General features: G+C 38.7%; 1 protein-coding gene across 1 annotated transcript in view; it reads left to right on the top strand.

Annotated features, from left to right (window-relative positions):
* LMBRD1 (LMBR1 domain containing 1) overlaps positions 1 to 17,790 on the top strand; it is a 69,441-nt gene that overhangs the window by 24,916 nt on the left and 26,735 nt on the right. Inside the window, 2 exon segments of the mRNA XM_066314981.1 lie at positions 100 to 173; positions 17,226 to 17,351. Of these exon segments, the coding sequence (XP_066171078.1) occupies positions 100 to 173; positions 17,226 to 17,351 (200 nt within the window).

Genomic DNA, 17,790 nt, shown 5'->3' with positions numbered 1-17,790 from the left:
TAGTAAGAAGTGTTTTTATACACCTGCTACTGTAGGTAGTGAGATACTGAGGTACTGTGGTATTTTCAACATTTCAACAGATTCTTTTTTTTTTTGCAGATGGCTTGACTGCACTTTCGTTTTCCATTAGTTCCTTGACTGTGATTGGAATGCTGGCAGCTATCACTTACACAGTAAGTTGTTATGCAAAGGTTTCAGATTTTTACCTTCATACTTGTGGTTATCTCTGGCTGTACCTGCATGGAAAACTTGTCATCCTAAAAAAAATCAGCAGTGTCTTTAGCTCTGGATTTTCATGGTTTGAAACACTCATTCTAAGTTCTAAGCTTTTGCTGCAGGTTTAAGGACTGCTGTTTAAGTACAGAGCAGACTTAATTTTGATGTGTTTATGCAAGGGGATGTCACGTTACTTACGACTTGTAACACAGTCACTGACTTTCCTTGCCCTTAAGCCTTAATTTCTCCACCCTGATGTAGAGAATTAAATGTTGCACTTTTTTAATTCATATGCTATTTCAGGTAGCATAACCTGGAGTTGATATGGAGCTAAAGTACTTCAGTTCTTTCTGAGAGGGATTTAGAAGGGTTCATTTTGTAACCAGTTATGAATAGTACAATTAAGGTTATCTTGACTCTTGCTTTTGCATACAAAGAAAAGGAACTGTTTTAACTTACTAGCTTTGGCCAACATATAATGTTTGTGGCCATTTGCTTTCCCAATATGTTCTGTTTCTTCATTCAGTTAATAATTTTTGTGTTTTTAATGCTACATGCTTTAATTTGTCATCGAGGTAAAGTTTTGCAACAAAGGAGCTTAAAATCTTAAAATAACTGACTGATAACAGACAAAGCTTTGAAATTTCTGAGAAATTACTGGTTTTCTGACAGGTTATAGTCTTTATATTAGCAAGGACATAACTTAATGTTTTCTTCCATTGGAGCCTGGTTCTAACATAGTTGTTCCCATGTAGTTTTGCTAGTGGATTTTAAGTGCTTTTTTTAGCAATATCTTATGCAGTAAATTATTTTGAAGCATTGGTACCTAAGGAGGTGTCTGTTTCAGGCAAACTATAAATGTATAAAATTTGAACAAGGATTTAACAAAGAGGGAAGGGGGTAAGATGCTTATGAAATACTACCTTTAGACTCTTAAATGAGTAACAAGTATAGCTAATGATTTTCTGTCTCTCCAGCTGGTGTAAGTTACAGCAGAATTATGGAAGGCAGTTCAATACAGGTTTGCAGATGTGTCAGAACCCTGACATCAGGTGGCCATCAGGGTCTGTGGAGTAGGTAGGAGAGCAATTGGGTGGATCAGCTAGTGGGCATCTTAGGTGAGCTGAATTGCTCTCAGCCCCATTGACTGAGTAATAAATTTTTATTTATCCTGATAAATATGAAAAGATGAAAAAATTTGTTACTTTAGGCCTTTTCTTAAAGTGGTATGGGTCATTAAATTATTTGGGCTATCTTGCTGACATCTGGATCATGTCATGGTCAAAAAAGGTCTAGACTTCCACTTAGGCTGTAATAACATGCCAGATTTTAATCAGTTTCCCTTAATTGTAGAAGAAAAGATTAATTTCTTGTTCAACTGCATTGTTTCTGAAGAACGCGTTTAGTGTTCTTTTAGCCTTGAGACTAACAAAAGAAAAAAATCACTAGCTGGGAGAATATCATCAGTGTTTTGTCCAAACAACTGAGTATAGTTTTTATAACTGCTAGCAAACATCTAGAATGTGAGATTGTGATAATAAAGCAACTTTATTCCTGACTGAAATGTCAAATAAAACCTTAGCAGATGTGGTGCTTTGTGATATGGTTTAGTGGGCATGGTGGTATTTCATCAAAAAGTTGGGCTTGATGATCTTGGAGGTATTTTCCAACCTTAATGATCATACAATTTTTGGAACTTTTTCAGTTTACTGCTAATATTTCCTACTTCCAATGTTACAGCCTACTTATTTTTGAACCACGACTGGTTGTAGGCACCATTCAGCTGAGTATCACAGTATGCTTCTGTCCTCAACGCTAGCGGAACCTGGCAATCCATGTTCAATAACTTCTGTGTTCTGTGTTGTCTGTGTTTTCTCAGATTAAGGCAATACCTGAATCTTCAGTATTGTTGAGTGATAAATGAAGTGAAACATCAAGCATGAGGGAACACAGTCTTATCTGAATGCCTTAATTACTAAGATTTTTGGGCTAATTTGTTGCTTTGTAAACTTCAACTGAGCTGTCTGTGCAAATGCCTGGAGTGTGAAATTGATTTCCTTTATTTTTAACTGCTGTATTCCATCATTCTGGAACTATCTGTTCTGTTCTACAGTAGGTATTAAGGGGGAGTGGGAGAAACGGAGGAGCTATTTTAGAGAAGTTTTGGGCATGAGCTCACATGGGAGTGGGTTATCTACCTTTGATGTGAGGTTTTTGTCATTGTTTGCAGGCAGTTGTAGAATCTTACACTGAAACAGTGAGCTGGCTTTGGTACATGAGTGGACTGAGGTACAAATGTGTCACAGACAGTGAAAAAACACCTATTAGAAGGCCTGTTCTCAAAGTTGGAACAGTGTTTTCTTTATGCTCTAGAGCTTTCATAACACCTTTCCCACCAGAAGTGATGGTCAGGCTTCCATATTTAAGCTATTTTCACCTGCAACAGTGTGGGCTGGACTTGTCCCAGTGGTATGGTGTAATGCAAAAATTGCTTCAGTGATGAAAAGTTTGGCCTGTTGTACTTCCCTAAACCTCAGGGAGAGATTGGCTCTGGGTGCAATCTGTCTTAAACAGTTTGAATTACTCCACTCACTCTGCTTCAGAGGAGAACACAATTCTGGAAGGAGTAACTTAGTAGTTTCCCATGTCTTTGTGTTGTAGGGTAGGTTTTTTTTCTGTATTAGCCTTGTATTAAAAAAAAAAGAAATCCCCTCTAAATGAGACAGACGTGAGTGCACAGACAAGTCTGTAGGGCATTGTTTATAATGCTTGCTGCTGACTTTGGATGTTCTCACTAGCACCAGTTAGGCTCCTGTGTTTTTCAGACAGCCTTCTGCTGCCTATCAAATTATGTTTCCCAGTTTCCAAAGGCAGGAGATCTTTGTCCTTAGTCATCAAACCACTCTTAGATCGTTGATGTTAGCTGTTGTTTTTAAGCACAGAAGGAATATTGTTAGGTAAGAGTGAACATTAGAACAAAGGCATCTATTTCAAAATTTTCCACAAATGCTTAGTAGATGATGGACAAAAGAATAGATGGGGACACCATGTGTGGTATCAGAGTTCTGGTGTCCCTGGATGCAGGTGATCTCAGATCTGTCATCAGTTAAGAGTTGAGGATTTGTAGTATAGATGTAACTGATTTTTTTTTTTTAATTTTCCCCTGACTCCTGCATATTCTCAGCCTGTTTCAGTGCCAGAGTTGCTGTTGTGTTGTTAAAGGGAAACTGAGAACAGGTATATCTGGTCTTCTATGTACTCATTCACAGTAAAGAAAAGAATGTATGCTAAATGCTTATATAATAAAGGATGTATTTTAATAAGTAATATGTTTTAAAATCCCTTCATACCTAATTAAAAATAGCTTTACATTGAATGCCTTCTATAATATGAAGCACTAAAAATAAATAGGAATGCTGTGACTGCAGTTGACTGATTTCATCTTAAAATGTTATTTATGGAAGAAACCATGAAAAAGATGAATCAAGTAATTTTATTAAAGTCCCTGGCAGTGCAATTTATCCCTTCTACAATTAGTTAAACGTATGTTAGCAGTACTGCTTTGTGTGGCCTTCAGCATGAAGAATTAGATTATGGCTGCTCTAAAATTGAATTTCTGTGTTGTGGTGATACACAATACTGTGAGAAGTTGGGGGAAAGGCTTTGGCACTGTCAGCAGGTTGCCTTGAATTTGAGGACAAATAGAGAGGAAAAGCTCACTTCAGCATGTGTGTGCTTGTAGGCTTCCTTTATGAAAGCAAATCCTCCTGCTTCCACAGGAGGAGGGATACAGCAGGGTGGTGTTATTGAGGTTGTAAATGGCTGCAGTTTAAATTATGGAACTAACAAATTTACCCCAAGGACTAATCTAGTTAAAATGTATTTTTTAAGGATTGCTCCTGTGTTCAGGGCCTTTCAAGGCCCTGATTGGTTGAATATATTACTCTGAAGTACATGGTGAGCTCTTAATGCAATGAAGAACAGAATTCTTACCAGATTGTAGTGTGTTGTAGCACTTGATATGTTGGGATTTGGGGGGCTGAAGGTGACAGCTGAGGGACAGCACAAATTGAAGCATCGTGCTGGACTGGAGTTGCAGATGACTGAGCACTTGTGTTACTGACTTGTATCTGACTATGACAGATATGTAGGTAACACTATAGTTCAGTGGGGTTGTTGTTATATTAGATTGCTGGGTTCCATTTAATATGGCTTCAAACATCAAAATCACAGTAAAATTGTTCTAGTGATACATACAGAGAATAGCTTTTTTTACCGTTTGAGGGAAAATGCAGAGTTTTGCGTTTGAGCTGTGAGCTTTTCCCCAGCATCTGAATGGGGTAGGATGAAATACACTGTTAAAACTGAAATTACAGAAGAAATAAAACTACTCTGGTATTAAAAGTTCCTGATCTCTTCAATTTCTATGAAGTATTAGTTAAAAGCTTTGGGAAGTATTAGTAATAAATACTGATCCTGAAAGCCTCTCATCCCTTAAGGTAAATCACTGGATGGGGGGGAGGTATTAGCATGGAAATTACCAGCTTAAGGAGTTAGTGCAAAAGTTGCTTTTCCAAGAAAAGGTCAGTGAGAACTCAAAACTACTTTCATTGATAACTTAATATAGAAAATTGTGTATGTGTAAAAAGCAATAATAAGAATTAGATTTTAATTCAAGTTCCACGTTTGCTAAGATAGATCTTCAGGAGTCAAGAGCTAATATTTGAATAAAGGAGCAAATTAATGTTTTATGGTATTTCTTAACACTGTCATTCAAATGAGATGATGATAGGCAAGGAAGATGATTAAGGGGTAAAGGAGTATTTAGGTGATTTTAACTCCACACTTTATAGAACATAATGGTTTGTTAAATGGAACATAAATTGGTTTGTTCTGTTTAGTTTTCCATGTGGTGGTATTTGGGACAGTCCTGCAGAAGGTGGCAATAGTGCCTTCTCTGGACTGTAAAGATGTCTGGGTGTGAGTTGTGTGGTTTTTATGTCTGCACCTTTTTCCAGTAGTGTTGGTATTCTACAGGAAAAACAGAGCTTCTCTAACACTTGATTGCAAAGCAAGATCAGAGGTATCTTAACATGAGGCTAGACATTTTGGGAGTAGTGTATAAGGATAATCTAAAGCAGACATCTTTGTTATATTTGACAAGTGTCTCATCTTATGCAAAAGTCCATAGCAGTAAATTCTCAAATTGCTTTCCTTACATTTGCCCTATTAACTTTGGCTTTTTTAGCTTCGGTGTGGTTTTTTTTTCGTGTGTGTGTGTGTGTGGTTTTTTTTGTGTGTGTGGGTGGTTTGGTTTTGTGTGGTGTTTATTTTTTTGTTTTGTTTTGTTTTTTTGTTTTTTTGTTTTGGGTTTTTTTTGTGGGGTTTTTTTATGGTTTTGGGGGTTTTTTTTAATAATTGTTATTCCAATGAGCAAGTTTTTTTCCTAAGGTTAATTTTTAAAATGTTGGCACAGAACTGAATTGTTTAAGTTTCCCAAAAGCTTGGACTGTAGCAAACATGTACGTTAGGACCAAAGAAACCAAAAATCAATTAGATGTGTGGTCAAGCAAAGTTTTTCAACAGCATGGCTTCTTTCGAAATGTGTATAATAGTTTAAGTGAATGTTGTCTCTGTATCCTATTCATATTGATACAGTACCATTTTTAAACATAATTCAAAATTCTGGAAGCAAGTTTATAGACAGATCTGCATAGCACTTAATTCTGAAGCTTCAAATTTTTTTTCTGAAGAACACTTTTGAGCTAAGCTGTTTTCAGAGTAATACATCTCGTGTCAGCCTTCAGCTCTTCACACACTACTGTACTGTCATAACATACTAACAACATGTCTTGTGGTGGTGTGGCTTCACCATGTTTGGAAAACATCTAGCCGACATTGAGCCTCTCCCATAAGATCCTCATAGAGAAGCTTGTGAAATATGGGCAGGACGAGCAGATAGTGAAGTGAATTGAAAGCTGGCTGAATATCTAGGCCCACTGGATCAGTGGCATGAGGTCTAAGTGGAGGGCAGTCACTTCTGGTGTATGCCAGGGATACTGGTTCAAGTCCTGTTCAACATCTTCATTAATAATCAGGGTGATGGGGGAGAACTCTTAGCAAAGTTGCAGGTGACAGAACTGGGAGAGTACCCTCTGGAGTTTATATTGGAGCTATCCAGAAGGACCTTGCTAGGCTGGAGAAGTGGGCTGAGAGAAACAGAATCAAATTCTGCAAGGGAACATGCAAAGCTAAGGAGGAATGAGAGTGTGAATATGCAGGGGGGGCCACTCAGGAGAAAAGCAGCTCTGAGAAGGACCTGGGAGTTCTGTGTAACTGTGTCTTTTTTGGAGTGCGGCTCTAGCCCTGCTAGATTCCAGCCAGCCTCTCGAGTGGAGAAACTGCTTGAGAATTCAGGCAGCAGTGAAGTTCACATATCCACACACATTACCAGCTAGCTCAGCAGAGAGGCAGAGGGCTCCCAGCCCCAGATTAATTCCAGCAGGCGTATTCTGTGTGCTGAAGGTGAAATCCAAAGGCCAAAAGAGAGGGATTATGTGAATTTTCTCACTTATTTAGTGTCTCAGGTTCGTGGGTGGTACAAGGGGGACAGGGCAGGGAGTAAGTGACCATAGGGAAGACAGCAACTATGGGGTACCAGGCCCCATAGCCAATGGGGAAACGGGAAGGGGATACCATGGAAGGTGATGGACTTGTGAAACCAGAGGGAAGATTGCACAATGTAAGGAACCATGGTGGAGAAGCCTTTTTTACACCTGGGAAGTGTATCTTTAATCTTCGCTTTTCCAGGGCAAGGCAATTGGAAATTCCTTTGCGTGTACAAGGGGCTGCACAGTTCTGGTGGATGCCAAGTTAACCATGAGCCAGGAATGTACTCTTGCTGCAGAGAACGCCAGTGGTACCATGAAGTTCACTAAGAGTATTGCCAGCAGGTTGTTGGTGACTCTGCCTTTATTTTCAGCCTTGGTGAGGCCACACCTGGAGTTCTGGGCTTCCCCATACAAGAGAGATTGAGCTGTAGAAGGGTGACTGGTGAAGGGCTACAAAGATAACCAAGGCACTTCGCTCTTATGAGGAAGGACTGGGAGCCAGGACTGTCAGCCAAGACAAAAAAACAACTTAGGGGAAGGGAAGTCTTATCAAAATGTAGAAACATCTGAAGGAAGAGTATGGAGCCAGGCTGTGTTCACTGGTACCTAGGAATGGAACCAGAAGCAGAGGGCACAAGCTGAAACACTATGAAGGTGACTGACTACTGGCACTGTTTGCTTAGAGAGACTGTGGAGTCTCTTCTTTGGGAATATTCAGGAGCCATTTCTGTGTGGTCCTGGACAAGCAGGGACCCTGCTTGGGCAGAGGTATTGGACCAGATGACCTCCAGAGTCCCTCCAAAGCTCGGGTGTTCTGCTGTGTGGTTCTGCAGGGTTTACAGTGGTACCAATGGGTTACACTGTGGTGTACCTCATGGTGACTTCTCTTTCAGCTTGGATCTAGCCTATGAAACAGTTGAGGTGACAGTGAGTGACAATAAGATTGGTTCTTTGTTGGATTTATCTCTTTCACAATATTGGTTTTACTGTTATAACCTTATTTAGCTCATTTTGGACAGCTATTCCATCACAGCTGATAATTTGTGGAAAAAAGATTTATTAGAGTTTTTTTTTGCTATGACTTATTCACCTCAGTACAACTCGTGTTTTTAAAAGTACAGTGGGCACTTTTGTTGAAAAAACTGTGCAGTGTCAGAAAATAAGTTATGTTTCAATAGCTGCTAGCTCATGCAAGCCTATTCTGTGTCAGAAGATAGTAATAACTTCCAAGTACTTTAATAGGTGGCAATTTTCAGAAGCTCATTGGGTAAGTGAAAGGGAGACTGCCAATTCAGAGTAGAGGAGCAACCAAACTTTTAATACCTATTTTTAATCTAAGTAATGCAAATTTCTTTTTCTATAATTTCATAACCGTGCAGCTTGGTTGAGCAAAAGCAAAGTTGCTTCCTTCTGTAAATGGATGAAACAATATAAAGCTGCAGTTATGTTTCTTTTGACTTACTTTGAGCTGATAATTTTCAGCATGGTTTTTTTAGAATATAATACTAAAACTTCATGTTCCATTTCCCTTGCCAAACACACTGAAGAGTAATCTTTTCTGATTTTAACTGACAGTTTGGAAGACCAGGAAGGGACAAAAAAGATGCACTTAGGAAAGATGTGTGTGCTAAATTTTTAACTTTTTAAAAGGAAATAGTATAATAGTGTAAGCGAGTAATGTAGATGAAGTCTACAAATGTTTATGTGATGTGTTAATATTACTGGCAAGACCATAAATATTTCACATTCTCAAGTGTATGCAGTGTTTCAATGAACAAGATTTAGACCTATGTCTTGAAATGTCTCAATTCTCAACATAATCCTTAATTGGTAGTTGCTTTTCTATTTTCAAGCCTTATCACAGAGTCCACTTTTTGGCATTATGTGATGTACTGAGATACAATGCTTGATACTTAAAATTGTTTTGTAAGACATGCCAACAAGTCATCTTTGGGGGGGCTCTGTGAATCCATGACCTTGATGATTTATACTGACAGCTTTCTATATCTATAAATATGGAATAGTAACAAGAAAATTATAAATTAGGCCTGCAGTGCTACGCTAATTTGGGCTGGAGGAGAGTTTGAACCAGTTTCACAGATGATGTAGTTTGCATCTATTCTTTCATTAATGTTTTGCATTGAAATGGTTCTACATGGCCTTAGGTATTAGAACAATAGTTGTTGTCAGCTCCAGATTGCCATTTGAATTCAAGACAGACTAATGAGTTACTCACACAACAATAGGCGGATTAATTTTTGAGTGATCTCGTGCATCTCATTTAGCATGTCCTTGAAAGATTATTATAATTGGCTTTATAATTTTTCCAAGCATTTTATAAACATTATTTGATTTCTTATGGAACTATAAAATGCCCTTTTTTCTCCATCCTGAAAGAGGAAATGTTAGAAAGCTTAGCTTGTCTACTCACAGATGTGATGACCTTTTCACATCTAATTTTTGTCCAAATTATGATTTACATTTCTGCAGTTGATGTTATTAACAACCAAAGAGCTTAAAATCTTTTAAAATCTGTCTAACCTTAAAAGCACTCATTCACTAGGGATATTCTTTAAAGCAGATGTCAAACAGCTATTGAGAAATTGAGATGTTAGTAGCATTCATCATCATGACTATTTAATCACTTCAATGCCAATTCTGAAATAGTAAAGAAATGTAATTCTTTCATTAGGTTCACATCTCTGTGAAGTAGTAAATAACCAAAATAACAAACCAATTTGATGGTTGTTTTAAGAGCCTGATTCCTGCTACACTGTTGAAGAACTGTAGATATTAAACTGGTTAAATTATAGCTTTCTACTTTAAAATTTTAGAATTGGAAAGTAGGCTAATCTTTTGGTGGTTAATGCTTTTCTAGGCCTGATGGAGCAGTACAGAAGGTGACAGCTAGGCAAAGTAATTACGGTCAGTATTCTAACTGAAGAAAGAGTTAACTCTTTTACAGATGTTTTGTCCAGCAAGCACAAATTCACAGTGCGTAGTAGAGCAGCTATAGTATAGAGGGTGTTGTATTTGGCTTCTATATCTTAGAAACCTTGATATTGTTTGTCCACTTACTGACTCATTATTTGTCAACGTTTATGGTGGAGAGAAAACATTATTATGAGAAATGAAGGTGAAACATATAGCAGGATACTGTAGTGATGAAAAATAGAGAAATGGAGAAACAAGTGCTTAGTGTGTGTTGTGTAATGCAGATCATGCAAGAGTTGCCATAGTGAACTTACCTGTTCTGTTTGGTCAGTCTGTTGCATGCTTTGAGATGTTTTTTATAACAGTGTTATTCAAAAAGTTGTGCTCTTTGCCAACTGAAGATTGGATGCTAAAACTTCCTGTGAAAATTTTTACCAAATAACACACTGAATGATTCTTGAAGCTGTCTGGCGTGAAATTTTTAGAAAAAGCAAATACCAACTGTCCATGACAGAGTTTGCCATCTTCAGCTGTATTTAGTAGGCTTTCTCCTTTACTGCTCATAATTTAAGGGAAGATGTATGAACTGCTGTCACTATTTGCCGTGCTTAATGCAATTCTGGAAATAAGATTCTTGAATTCTGATTTTTATTTTTGAATGAACATTAGTATAAGTAGGTAGTCAGAAATGGAGACACGGCTTTAGAAAAAAGCAGATGATGAGTCTTTGTAGGGTCAGATTACTTTTCGGGAGAACTATATAGTCAAGCTGCACAGGGAAGGTACAGTTTCAATGAAGGTGGAGTCCTAGTTCCTCTTAAACAGACTCAGTGTTGTTTGTGTTGGTGTGACACCTGAAAGTGCACCTCCCTTGAAGCTATTTAATTTGACCAACATGCTCAGTCAGAAGCAATGCTGGCAAGAATGCCTTGTATCCATATGAAACTGTTCAATATAAGCAACTGAATTGTCAGTTGTTGTGAAATGTACAATGTATCCCTCACAGTTAGCATAGTTCAAATAAAAAGCTAATGAGGCTACTAGTATATAAAATTATCTTTTGTAATTAAATCATTCCTTAAATTGAAGGCTTTTTTATTGGAGCTTTATATTTTAAATTAGCTTCATACTTACTGTATTTCTGAAGTACTGCATATATTATAGTAGTTTAGCTGTTTCTAACTTAAATAGGTGCATTTTGCTCAGTCTAGATGGTCTGAATGTTGGTAGAACTGAACTATTTGTCTCTGATAGTCACACTTGAGGTGAAGTATTGAAATAGCTGTTGTATTGTACCAGTAATTTGTATCTTTAAAGCTGAAACATTTCTGACATCTTTATACAGTGGTTATAAGATTCTTTTTAATTTGGCTTTCTGTGACTTCGCTAGAGGGCACTGCTGTGCAAGAAATGTCTGGCAATATTTTTTGACACTTCTTGCCCAGGACTAGACACACATCTTTTAAGAACCTCATTAATAACCACTTTAAAGCCACTTGCATGATATAGATAAATGGAGTAGAAGTCATTCTGATATGCTACACAAGTACTTTTTTGCTAATTTATTCAAATCACAAGTTTATTTCTTCACTATCTTTAACCAGAAAAAGTTAACTCATGTTCATTTTAGTCATGGTTGTGCACCAAGCTGAGGAGAACTTTTACTTGTTTTGTTTGATCTCTAACAAGGAGAGATTATCCTGTTTAAGCCACGGGTTAATCATTTGACCTTATCTTGTTAGCTGAAAGGAATATAATCACCTCCTGTTAAGTTATAATGCCCGATGGCTTCAGCTTTTTTGTGTTGGTGTTCAATTTTGTCATTTAACTCTATTGTGAAGTAATTTACTATATTGATTTTAATGTGGTTTACTGTCTTCCTCTCAGCTGTTCTATGTGCTTATAGCTGGTGTGATTGATGATTAGGTGTTCCCACCTTAATACTCCCTTTAGGGAGTAACTCTTCCATAGTTCATGCAATTTAGAAATCTTGCACTAGAAGTTATGATTTCCAATGGAAAACCTCTATGGATTTTTTTAATACTCAGGAGTTTATCCCTGAAGTAGTTGATTTCTGCAACAATTTCAGTAAAACATAATTTTCAACTTATTGCCACTTCACTTATGTTCTGCTTTCTGTTTCTGAGTGACTGTTATTAGCATAGCAGGCAACTAATAAGAAAGAGACTTCCCTTGTCTGGCTATGAGTTATGTGAGTTGGGCAAGTGCTGTAACATGCTGAGTCTGCAAGAGACTAAGAATCAAAACAGCAACTCTTCCCTCTAAAAATCTTAACTGTGAATTACACAAGAGTGGCTGAATCTGCTGCAGGATGAGAAGGAAAGGGACCTGGGAGAAGTGGAGATTAAGCAAATTGGACACAATGCTCATGCAATTTCTCATAAGTTATTTAATGCTCTGTCTGGAGCATGGAGTTTATTTGGGCTCAGTGGCATGCTCAGAGAACAGGTAGAACATGCTTCTCACTGCTTTTTCAGTGCCAACTGATACTGCATAAAGACACTGATCTACTTGTTGCATTCATGAGAATTACAGGCTCTTGCTTTAGATGGATTTATTTTCAAATTACTGTCTCAGACTGAACTACCACTTCCATGAGTAACAAATAAGACAGGAGTCTCAAAAGTTTTGTATAGACTGTTCTAATAGGATTGGGAAGCCAGGTTTTCTGCTGCAGTAAGGTTTTCTGTGGTTTTGCCCTTACCTTTTAGTGTACAAGGCCTTATACTTAAAAAGTCTATAAGTACAAACTTCATCCAGAGATGCCTGTGGACAGAAACTAAGATGAGATCAAGACAGCTACTCATGGATGATGCTTCTAACTTGTAGTTAGTAGGTAGTGAGCTCTTAGGATCTGCCTTTCCAGCCCTTAAGCTAAATGATAGTAGTGATATCTTGTGTTGAGCACTTGTGGTGATTCAGGAGAAGGAAGATTTCTCTGAAATAAGTAGGTTTAACTATAAATTTAGATTTTTTTTTTTTTTAATCAAAAGCATGGTTTCAGTGGAGCTGATCCAGCATCCAAGTAAGAGCAGAGATAGAGCCTGAGACCTTAGAGACCTATCCTTGCAACATATGTTATCAGATACCAGCCCTAACAGTTAGTGTTTAGTTCCAGACTCAGCTCATTTTGAAGAGCCTGTGTTACAAAACTGCATGCATATTGTAATTGACTATTACATTTGGATGTCTGGTTTTACACTTTGGTACAGTGTCTTATTTGGCTTAACACTTCCAAACAAGAAAATTTGTCTAAAAACAAGTCCCAGAATCTGTTGCTTCAGTGGTATAAATATGTCAAGAATTAATTACATGTTTTATATAAATTCATGTACGTAAATTAACTGCTTTCATTAACTGCTTTCAAAGCTCTTCTGGTATGTTTTGATTCATATTCTTAATTTTGAACCCACAGTTTGTTTCAGAACTAAGCCCCCTCTTGGCTGTAGTGTACATCTTTGGTTAATTTTCCTTTGCTATCCTCAATACATTGTTTGTTAAGTTGCAGATGCCTGAAATAATAGCCCTTGAATAACTGAGCACTTGTACTAACCCAGGGGATTAGAACTTTGTCCAGGGCAGCCTTAAACTTCTGTATCAGCCTGAAGGAAAATGCAGCCCTGAAAATGAGCTAATACAGCTTCTGTTCAGACCTGTGACACATCACATGATATGACTCATTCCTCTGTCCTTCCTTCTATATTGTCAGCTTGAAGGACCGATGTGTGCTTTTCCCACACTGATGGGAGCCTTACTTGCATAATCATCTTACTATTAGCATATTCTGTATTCAGGGAAGGACCTTAGACAGCTTTTAGTCTAAGTCTTTGATCACTAGAATCACTAGAACAAGCTTGGTGTTCAAGTATGTAGTTCATATTTTCAAAAATAGCAAAACAATACAACACTTTGAAAGTTGTATTTTTCTTTGTAGAAACTTAGACTAAGCTTTAAAGCACTGGATTTTATTTCTTAATTGTTTCATAGAATGAATTCTTATGTTAATTGATATATTAGCTATTTGAAGAACATGTGGAAACCTCAGGTATTGAAATCCAATTACTTCTATGCTCAGGTTTTTAAAGTTGTTTAGGCACTTTGTCGTAGGAATCTCATGTGTTTCTGCAAGTTTGTGCTGGCTAGAAATGTTTTGGGTTCCAGAGAGGGACCTCAGATAAATTGCAACCTGCACTCTAGTTTACAATGTTGTTTGGTGTTCCCATGTTCCCTAAATTCTGTAGTTGTGCTACTAGTGACCTGAGTGAGCTCTTTGGGGTCGGTATGGGCCTAATATTATTTAGTCCACATAAATGATCTGGGTGATGGGGTTGAGTGATCATATGGTTTGAGAAATATGCCAAACTGGGAGAAGTAGATAAAACAGAACAAAGAGCCACCATTTAGACATTGACAGATGGGAAGATTGGGCCAACAAGAATGACATCAGATTTAGCAGATATTAAGGTAGTTTCTTGCAAGGGGTTTAATTCCAGGCAACAGTTACTGCTTGGGTCTGATCAGCTGGGAGATGGTTCTGCTGGAAATGACCTAGAAGTCCTTAGGGGCCAGCAAGCTGAGCACGATGCAGCAGTGTGCCTTGCAGCAGAAATATAATTTCCAGGGCTTGCCTCAGCAAGAGCATAGGCGTTTTCATTGTACTTGGCACTTGCAAAGCTATTCATACCTGGGAATTCTGTCTGGTTTTGGTCGCCTAGTTTATGAAACAGGTGAACTGCAGAGGCTCCAATGGAAGCTTGTAGACACGATTACAAAGTTGCAGGGAGCAATCCATAAATAAAAGCTGAAGGGATTTTTTTGTTTGACCTAGAGAAGAGTATTGTGGGAGAGTGCTTTTTACAGAATCGCAGAATCAGCTAGGTTGGAAAAGACCTTTGAGAACAAGTCCAACCTATGACCTAATACCCCCTTGTCAACCAGACCATATCAGCAAGCGCCATATCCAAGTCTTTTCCTAAACACCTCCAGGGATAGTCACTCCACTGCCTCCCTGGGCAGAGCATTTCGATGCCCAATCATGCTTTGTGTGAAGAACTTTTTCCTTATGTCCAGCCTAAAGCTCCCCTGCTGCAGCTTAAGACTGTGTTCTCTTCTCCTCTCACAGGTGGCCTGGGAGAAGAGACCAACCCCCACCTGGCTGCAGCCTCCTTTCAGGGAGTTGTAGAGAGGGATAAGGTCTCCCCTCAGTCACCTTTTCCCCAGGCTGAACAACCCCAGCTCTCACAGATGCTCCTCACAGTACTTGTGCTCCAGAACCGTCACCAGCTCCATTGTCCTTCCCTGGACACTCTGCAGCATCTCAGTGTCCTTTCCTAAATTGGGGGCCTAGAACTGGACGCAGTGCTTAAGGTGCAGCCTCACCAGTGCTGAGTACAGAGGGAGGATGACTGCCCAGGTCCCACTGGTCACACCATTCCTGACACAGGCCAGGATGCCATTGGCCTTCTTGGCAGCCCAAGCACACTCTGGCTCATGTTCAGTTGTCTGTCCGTCAGTATCCTCAGGTCCCTTTCTGCCTGGCCACCGTTCAGTCACTCTGTCCCAGCCTGTAGTGCTGCAGGGGTTTGTTGTGGCCAAAGTGCAGGACCTGACACTTGGTTCTGTTGAATCTCATATCCTTGGATTTGGCCCATCAATCCAGCCTGTCCAGGTCCCTCTGCAGAGCCCTCCTATCCTTCAGCAGATGAATGCTCTCCCCCAACCTATTGTCATCTGCAAATTTGCTAATGGTAGACTCAATCCTCTCACTCAGGTCATCAAAAAAAGACATTAAACAGGACTGGGGACAACACTTAACCCTGGAGGGTGCCACTGGTGACTGGCTGCCAGCTGAATGCAGCACCGTTCCCACGACACTCTGGGCCTGGCCATCCAGCCAGTTCATAACCCAGCAAAGAGTGCTCCTGTCCAAGCTGTGGCCTGCCAGCTTTTCCAAGAGAGTGGGATTTGGTGTTGATGGTTTTGCTGAAGTCCAGGTAGACAATATCTGCAGCCTCATGTAGGTGGCAAAACAACTTAATATTATTAGTGGAGATAGTCTAAAGGGAGAGCTTACAAACATTTATGGACAGTTGTTCAAGTCCAGGCTAAGTTATGGCATATTCAAAAATATTATCAAAAAACAGACAGTGCCTGGCTCTGGGTTCAGTGCATGAGACTTTAGTATGTCAAAGTAGGTTTCTAAGCAGGTCCAATTGTGTCTTGTGTGCAGAAAGCTCATGATATGACAGCATGTATGGCGACCATTTTTAAACACAGCAGCATTTGTGTTAAGTCTATTCTCAGTAGGAAATGTAAAGCTGTACTTGAAGGAGGGAGTGGTATTTCTGTGAACATCTAGAAAACTGCTTTTTAAACTTTTGGAAGTATTTAAAAGACTTCTAGATGTGGCCCTTAGGGACACGATTTAGTGGTGGACTTTGCATTGTTAGGTTATTGGTTGAGCTGATAATCTTAGAGTTCTTTTCAACCTGAGCAATTCTGTTAGCAAGTATTCAGATATCAGACGCTAGTAAAATTGTGTGTTTGTTGCTGAGGGAGACAAGAACCTTCCTGCTGAGCTCTGCACTGAGAGCAACAGATCATCCGCAATAAACAGATTCCAAGCTTAGGGCTAATGTCCTCTAAACTGCCTGGAGAAGCTTCTGATCTTGGCCTTGATCCTTGAGAATCATGGAGTAACAGAGAAAATAGTACCATTTTCTTATTGCTTACTGTGCCTCAAATATGTTTCTTTTATGTTAGGGGAAAGCTTAGGGACCTTTCATTGGAAAATCTGGGTGTACTGTTGATGTAGAAGCTAGCAAAACACTTTGATGACGTAGAATTTATAATGAGGATTAAATTCCAGCAAATTTTATGGATTTGAATGGGTATTTAACAGTCTTGGAATGTAACTGAGTTCAGTTGTTCACATAGCTTTTGCTGCCTTTTACTGCAGAATTTGTTTTAGTAAATTAGGTATTTTCAACCCAATTTTTTTTTAAAGGCAACTTGAAGACTACTGCTGCAAAGAACTTGTGTATACTTTGCTTCTGAAACTACAGTGTTCAATGTCTAGAAATATCTGTATTGCACAAAATGTTGACTTGATCTAAAGTGGGAAAGTTAGGTTTGTGGAAACTATGTGTGATTTATAAAAAAACAGGCTAGTTTGATAAATCATCAGTGTGCTATATCAAGTCTTTAATGCATGTTGAGTGATCATGAGACACTTAAGTACCACTGGTATGATGTGGGATGCTGGAATTTGAATAGTTATGTTTTGCTCAGGAGGGGAAAGGAATTGGTTGCCTCAGTAAAGTATGCAGATGGGGGCACAAAAACCACCCAGTAGTGATACCTCTTAGCTAAAAATAGAGCAGCCTTATCAGATGAAAATATGTGGCATAAAATTTGAGTACATATATTTCCTTTTTATTTAAGGCTTATGGTATGTCAGCTTTGCCTCTGAACTTGATTAAGGGGACTACCAGTGCATCTTACGAACGTTTAGAGAACACTGAAGATATTGAAGAAGTGGAACAACATTTACTGAGGATTAAATCAAAGGTAGGGTCTTCATTGTTTTCAGTTTATTAATGATTTTTTTTCCTTGCTTACTAGTTCATGGTCATGCTGTAGAGTCTTTATTCCAGAAAGAGTAGCAAGTCAGGAATTAATAGCTTGCAGTTATTTGAGTTACTTTGAAACACATGTGGCCACTTGTGTACCAGTGAATACCTTCTTTATGTCAGTCCTGCAGTTGTAGTTATTTCTGTTTAGCTGAGAAGTGTTAACAAAGGAAATTTCAACTTCTCCAGGCCTGCTTGGGTGGAAGAGAAGCGTTGTTGATATTAACCTCACTCAGTCTGCTACCAGAAACGGCATCCAGTTTGACAGCTTACTCAATGCAGGGTAGTTAACACTGGATACTTGCCATGTAGAGCTCTCATGATTCAGATTCATCAAACTAATAATCATCTTTATAAATAAATAACAGCTCTAGATA

Source organism: Sylvia atricapilla, chromosome 3, assembly GCF_009819655.1.
Source record: "Sylvia atricapilla isolate bSylAtr1 chromosome 3, bSylAtr1.pri, whole genome shotgun sequence".
Lineage (NCBI taxonomy): Eukaryota > Metazoa > Chordata > Aves > Passeriformes > Sylviidae > Sylvia > Sylvia atricapilla.
Note: the sequence above shows the minus strand (reverse complement) of the source record. Positions and strands in the feature narration are given on the sequence as shown.